Below are 6,938 nucleotides of genomic sequence, written 5' to 3'. Positions count from 1 at the left end.
GGCTTCGTTCTCTCTGGAAGGACTTTCGGATGATCGGTCAAGGATTTCGAAAGGGTGAACATATGGGATGGAGGTCCCGGGTCAATGTTGTTGCATGACGCACCAAGGGAACGTTGCAATATGTTATTTGTCATATATGGGTTTCCTAGGTTCGCAGACTAACGATACGTCTGATCCTATCTAGTCTTCGTGTCACATGCAATGTAAGAAGTTGTAATAGATTTCTTTGTTGATAAATATGATCAGGTTTTCATTGAGATATAACGCTTCAACGATTCCTTTCAGTATACTTTGGTGCCCTCAAGATAAAGTCTGCCTACGTCCCTGTAGGTACGTTAGCTCTTCGTAACGTCAGACACGATTTGAAAGCGTGTCTCTGTATGCGCGGGATAAACGGCCCACGAAAATACTATTCCAATCTCCTGGAACTCGACTTGCGACTCGCCATAGACTGGGTTTCATACACCTGTCTATTTTAAGGATCAACGAGCAGTCATCCTTGTCCACGTTAAATCTATTCGAATTTCTTGTTTATTCGAATCCTTTGGGAATTACAGTTCGTTACCGACAGAGTACCAAATCTATGCTCTCTTCGCTATATATATGCTACATGCAACAGTGCATATTTCGTTTTCGAACTTATCCCGGCGTATCGACCGTACTCGTTGTACTTATAAATACACAATATAGCCTCCCCGTATTATAATGAATCTATTGAATCTCATTTGCCAGCAGAGTCAGATTGTTCTTTTCTTAAATTTTTTTTTACTATTGCAAAATTTTAACCGCTCGGCGCTTTTCGCACCGATGAAAAATGGGGCTGTTGAACTTCTGACGGGACGCCCGTTGTCTTGAACACATTTAAACGTACCTACACAGGTGCTGTAACAACTTGTCTGTAAACGCGGAGTACTCAACACGTCATACTGTGCGTATGTGGGTGCGTGTTTTGAATACGCACATGGATCGGAGCCACTCCCGTACTCGACCTTGTCCAATCGAGCGGACAGAGGGAGCCGCTATCAATGAACGAGAAAAATTAAAATATTGCAGTTTTTTTCTAGTTACGAACGACATTCCTCGATCATAACCTAAGCCCACTTTAGTTTCTTAACTAAAAAGACTTAAAGTGCACCATCGATCTATTTAATTGTGATTAATCTCTAAAATCCTAAATATCCACTGAGCTGACTTTCTGCCTTTACCAACTGATCTTAAATATTCTAGATATCAGGTAAGGTTGTGTTGTTACTTTTGCACATTCCGCTGAAAGTGATACCATTTAAAGTGACTAATTCTTCTTGGAAGATCACTCGCTAATATCAGCTACTAAAGAAAAATCAGAACAATATTTCATCTTTGCATTTTTCTTATCTTGACTCTTTCATAACTGAAGTGAACATTGCTTCTAGGTATTACGATTCGAAAGCAAACGTCATAATAGGACTCTCAGGATTGGTCGTGCCCAGATAAACGGTTGACCATATTTTTCCTCTGCTGATTTTAAAAGAGCCAACTCACGGATTCACAGTAACTCCGCGGTTACAACGAGGCGTACAGTTTCGTGAAAAAGTCCTCGATCGTACTGAGATAACGTGGCGGCGATGTAGAAACATGAATTATTAATGCCCACCGGATAGTCAAGATGCTACGACACTCATGATATAATTCTTAATCCGAATGTACAAGAATACTTGAAGACTGAATGACTCAGAGCGCGAAGTCAGGGACCGGCAGATATCGGATTATTTATGTGACGCAACATAAATAAATGTCTGGACAAACACAAATCTCGAAAATCCTATAGGTTCTTACAATATAAAATTCGACGAGCCAAATAACTATCGCCCAGCTACTTTCATTATAATTACAGCAATTTAAGTATAACTACTTATGAGGCAATCTACCCCTTTGCGATAGTGGCTCGTAATTTTACATTTCTCTGAACAGATGGCAGTCTGCTATTTCATCGGTGTCCGCCAATCAGGATATCCATTGGAACATTTTTGCCAAATATGGCGTTCTTATATGTTTCGGCCATAAAGTGGTTAGAGGTCGCCAATGGGATGTTGAAGTTTTCGCCTTATGACGACAATGATGTATGCCGTACATACGTGCCACATAGGTACAAGATTTCTTGCCATATTTGGACAGACTAATCCTTAGATTGGATTCGTTTTGAAACTCTTCTGACAGGAAAGTAATGACCGTCTTTAACTTCGGCGCGCCTACTATGATTCATACCACGCACGCTTAAAGAACAAAAAAAAGAAACATTACAAAAATTTATTCATCGATAAAAATCGTCGCACCTGATCAAACGATGAATACGTCAACTGCAGAATTTTAGTTACAAAGATAACTGTATACGCAATATCCTAGACGAATTACTATAACTCTTAAATATTATGTTCATGAAATACTAGGGGGAACATTAAGACACGATCTACTGTATAGCGATGATAAATACTGATAGATCATTCGATGAATATAAAATAATTACATAGCCTATAAATTTAATCGTTTCATCGTACCCTTTGACCTCAGCAAATTTTTCATTGTTCACCTTAAGCCGCCAACAGGTCGCTTTTCCATACCACTTGACCCTGAATCCAAAATAGCTCATATCAACCAAAAGAGATAACACTGCTCTTGATCACAAAATATAATACAATGTCGTGAATGCAAGTTGCACCGAATACAAAATGACTATCGTTATTCGTCACAAGCTACTAGATGACAGGCAATTACTATTCCCATTACATACGATGGCAATTAACATTGCCATCAGTGCACAAAGAGAAAGAGAAAGATTGAATAAACTTAACATGATAAAAAATTCTTATCTCAATCTTTATCTTCCTTTTAAAAAATCTTACCGCACAATCGTAAAATATATAATTTCGAAATTGCATTGATCCACTTCTCCTTCTATTTATGAACTGAATTATCAATTGTGCTCACGCTAACGACTTTCTGATAAGCCGTCATCGTGTTACTTAAGAACAGTTGGCTACGGTTCCCAAAGAGATCTGGACTCATTGCGCGAAAGATGTCATCTTACGGTGTTGGTATAAGCGAGGAGACACGATCTTACGCAACAGCGAAAAACGTGAGTGAATTACCTGCGTTGAAAACGTGAACGTTAAGATGCAATGACTACGTATCGAGTGACATAAAAAAAATCTTGTTTTCAGGCTGTTATCATTGATCTGCGAAGTGACACGCTTACCAAGCCATCCGAGGCCATGAAGATGGCAATGTATAACGCTGACCTCGGAGACGACGTATACGGCGAGGATCCAACTGTTAAGAGTATATATATATATGAAAGCAACAGCTGACAAATCATTATCAAATAGCAATTACTTAATTGTTGTTTATACCTTCCATAAAGTCCAGTTGATGCAGCATCCACTTATGTGATTGCAGAACTGGAGAAGAAAGCAGCGGACCTCCTGGGTAAAGAAGCGGCCGTATTTGTAACGTCCGGTACAATGGGTAACTTGATCGCCAGTAAGTCATTAATTATTGATCGTATGAGTTTACTGCCTGATTGATTATTGATATTGAGACTAATGACTTCTTGTTCTGTCAATCATTAGTCATGAATCACTGCGACGTGCGCGGTAGCGAAGCTTACTGCGGAGAAGAATCGCACACGAACTTACATGAACAAGGAGGTGCTGCACAACTGGGAGGTGTGACGTTGTCAACATTGCCAAATGAGTCTAATGGTACTTTTGACTTGAAAAAATTGGAATCCAAACTCCGTTCCGATCGTCTCCATGAACCAATCTCAAAATTGGTAATCGTTGAGAATACAATTAATGGTAAAGTTTTGCCACAGTCCTGGATCGATGATTTGGTGATCCTGGCAAAGAAACGTAATTTAAAATTGCATATGGATGGTGCTAGATTATGGAATGCCTCTGTTGCTTCCGGTATACCTGCTAAGGATATAGTTTCCGGTTTTGACTCTGTTACTTTTTGCTTGAGCAAAGGATTGGGAGCGCCAGTTGGTTCTTTGTTGTGTGGAAGTAAGTCCTTTGTTGAAAGAGCGAGGAGAATCAGGAAGGTTCTGGGTGGTGGGATGAGACAAGTTGGTGTATTGGCTGCAGCTGGTTTGGTGGCCATCGATGAAGTAATTCCAATTTTGAAAGATGATCACCGAAGAGCTGCTTCCATCATGACTGCTATCAATGAAATGAAGTCAAGAATATTTTCTGTCGATTCAAAAACAACGCACACTAATATGGTTATGGTTACTCTGAATGGATGCTCGGCTAAAAAGTTTGCTGAGAGATTACAGTTGGTAGCTGATGATGATAACGATGATGATAAGGCAATAGTGAAGAGTCTCGCTTTGAACGAATCATTGGTTAGATTTGTACTATACCATGAGATCAATGATGAACTACTGAACTCAGTTATTCGTAAGGTCAGATACGTTATCAAGGAACTGGATCCTGTATTGAATTCTTAAAAGATTTAAAAAACGTTAATTAGACTTTGTGTATCTTACTGAGACAACGATGACGAGTCAATGATCGTTTGAAACGTGTCATTAGTATACATGGAATAATAAACGTACGCGTATTGGGCACCGTATTGTGTTGATATTCAATAAATTGATTTACTATCAAATATATAAATGAAATCTTGATACTTCGTTTCACTGTAATCCTTTATTATTATCTCCGTAAGAATCCTCCTGTCTTTACAGCGACAGTAAGGGTAAATCGACCTTATCAGTTACCGTCAAGATTCGTGACAATTGAATCCGGAGTGATGCGCGCACTTCTGTCACAAGATTACAATGCGTTAATATTCAAATGAGTTAACGTTCTCGCAAAAAATATTACGTATTGGATGCTTCGAGAAACGCTTTCCGTTAACTCTGAAAGGCGTCGTTGACAGGTTCGTCGTCATCTTCATCCTCTTCGCCTTCGCTTTCGAAAGTATTGTCCGGAATATCATAAAGTCGAATCATCGGCTTGTTGGGATCCTTCATGATCAGATACTTTCCATCCTTCTGCTTGAGACAGATGTCAATGATGCATCGTAAAATGCCCCAGGCGTTGTCCATGTTCAAGTTAATCTGGGTCGCGAATTCGTTAGGCTTGTACTGCTGAGTTCCCAGGATGACGTGTTTACTGGAATCTCTGACCATAGCGCGAGACACGTATCCGAACTTAAGCTGATCGGATCCTGCAAGTAATGCTTGAACGGTCCACTTGGCAAGTTTGCAAGCATTGTTACGTAATTCATTGGCTAAAACAGCACCACGTTGGGTGTCAAGCTTCTGACGCCATTCTACTCCGTTAGCCAGTTTTGAATCCCACTCGTTTAAAGCCTTGATGGAGAGGAATTGGGTCTCGTTGTTAGGACCCTGCATTACTGCGTCGTGTTCACAACGAGCTACAAGGACGACGCCATTGTTCAAGTCCCATTTACGATATCTGTAGGCCACACTGGCAACGTCACTCTCTTCTTCTTCGGAGATAAAGGGATTTCCTTCTTCAAATTTGTATCGAGGCTCATTGGATTTTAGTACTTGCTGCGAGAAGTTGTGATTGATGAATGTTGCTTCCAACGCAAGATTCCTAGGTGAATTTAAGGAATTTCCATCGTCCTGCGGTGGCTCAACGCTGGTCTCATTCACAGTAAGTAGATCAAACTCGGTGTTGTCACGCTTATCGAAGAAAAGCTTGTCTCCTATCTTTTCAATGACAATGTCCCAGGAATAGTTGCTACGAGTGCAACACATGATGGTAGCTAGGATGGCATCGGTTGCATAGACATTACCTTCCGTCTTTGAGAGTTTACGGATAATTGGATCATCAGTTGTGGTAACAGTATGGAAGATACGGTCAATTCTCTGTAAAGGCTTCTCGTTCTTGACATTAACTCTGTCGTAGGTCTTGTCGTAATACTCCAATGAGCCACAGCATAGAATGTCCTCTCCATCTTTTACTGCAGGAAGCGACAGCTTGGCTAATCGAGGGAAATCCATCTCCTCGATGGTCACCCAGTCAGGTCTTACAGTGACAGATGCATCACGAATTTTGATCGGTGGCTGATTCTTGTGATTCCTCAGACCTTGCTGACGACCCCAACGTTTAGTTTGACCCTTGCGTTCACGCTCTCGTAATTTCAGTTTACCAAGCTGTTGCATTTGATTCAAACCACCACGCTGACCACCCCGGCCGCGCATATTTCTTTGATTTTGACGGAAACGACCACGTTGATAAGGTGGTTTCTGTACACGAGTGGTGTCCACCAAGTGGAAGGTTGATTCATCTTCGTCATGGTAATAGGCATATTGACTGCCAGATCCAAATTGAGATGCATATTTGTCTAAAAATAATGCATACGAATTCATATAGTTACAAAATAAACAAATCATGCAAGAGTGACAGGCCTTTTCGAGGTTAAGAATTTACATGCACTGATGACACGAATAAACTTACTGGCAAATTTCTTGTCTTGAAAAGCGGCACCGGTCCAGTCGGATATCTATAAAGAACAACCCATAATAATGAATCCTGAGCATTAATATCAGTCGAAGCATGCTTCTACTGGCATATGCCTTTTACCTTGCCAAGCCTGTCCCCTTTGGAAAATGGCTGGTACGGAATGTCCTTAAACTGATCCGGTAATTCGCATGGGCCCCATCCGTCAGGATTATCCTGAATGGCAGGCGCCTGGAAATGCGCAACTTCTTCCTTTTGGACGGGTTCGTCTAGCGGCGGCGCGTCTTCTTCGGTCGTAATCATTTCACAAGTGCAACATGCATAGAAACACCAGACACAACGAGACACCGCACCGGATTCTTACCGGACGACCGGAAAGAGTGTTTCCTCCATTAACGCGGCCATCTTGGACGGCACGTTGCAAATTTTAATATCCCCATAAGACTTTACTAAACAATAATT

At 40.9% G+C, this 6,938-nt stretch overlaps 2 protein-coding genes and 1 long non-coding RNA gene across 4 annotated transcripts; 1 reads left to right on the top strand and 2 right to left on the bottom strand.

Annotated features, from left to right (window-relative positions):
- The first annotated feature begins 603 nt into the window (after window positions 1-603).
- LOC107265592 (probable low-specificity L-threonine aldolase 2) lies at window positions 604-4,664 on the top strand. 2 transcript variants are annotated; one of them, XM_025082906.1, is made up of 6 exons: window positions 604-1,234; window positions 1,413-2,125; window positions 3,010-3,112; window positions 3,198-3,315; window positions 3,433-3,516; window positions 3,606-4,664. In XM_025082906.1, exons 2-6 carry the CDS (start codon window positions 2,016-2,018, stop codon window positions 4,484-4,486), a joined length of 1,296 nt encoding a protein of 431 aa, XP_024938674.1. In that variant the 5' UTR covers window positions 604-1,234; window positions 1,413-2,015; the 3' UTR covers window positions 4,487-4,664. The 2 variants fall into 2 exon arrangements, with proteins under 2 accessions (XP_024938674.1, XP_024938675.1); XM_025082907.1 differs by lacking the exon at window positions 604-1,234 and having other exon boundaries at window positions 2,080-2,125; window positions 2,985-3,112.
- Window positions 2,273-3,661, bottom strand: LOC107265596. Its single transcript, XR_003059152.1, has 4 exons — window positions 3,387-3,661; window positions 3,233-3,306; window positions 2,880-3,125; window positions 2,273-2,606 (listed from the first exon to the last, which is right to left on the bottom strand). It is a non-coding gene; the product is annotated as an uncharacterized LOC107265596 (long non-coding RNA).
- A 5-nt stretch (window positions 4,665-4,669) lies between the features above and the next one.
- On the bottom strand, window positions 4,670-6,870 carry LOC107265590 (eukaryotic translation initiation factor 3 subunit D). The gene is made up of 3 exons (XM_015735185.2): window positions 6,600-6,870; window positions 6,474-6,519; window positions 4,670-6,360 (listed from the first exon to the last, which is right to left on the bottom strand). The coding sequence occupies exons 1-3, from the start codon at window positions 6,777-6,779 to the stop codon at window positions 4,895-4,897; spliced, it is 1,692 nt and encodes a 563-aa protein (XP_015590671.1). The 5' UTR covers window positions 6,780-6,870; the 3' UTR covers window positions 4,670-4,894.
- Window positions 6,871-6,938: the final 68 nt, after the last annotated feature.

Source organism: Cephus cinctus, unplaced genomic scaffold (genome assembly GCF_000341935.2).
Source record: "Cephus cinctus unplaced genomic scaffold, Ccin1 Ccin1_scaffold0230, whole genome shotgun sequence".
NCBI classification, from domain to species: Eukaryota; Metazoa; Arthropoda; class Insecta; order Hymenoptera; family Cephidae; genus Cephus; species Cephus cinctus.
This window is presented reverse-complemented; position numbering and strand designations above follow the sequence as displayed.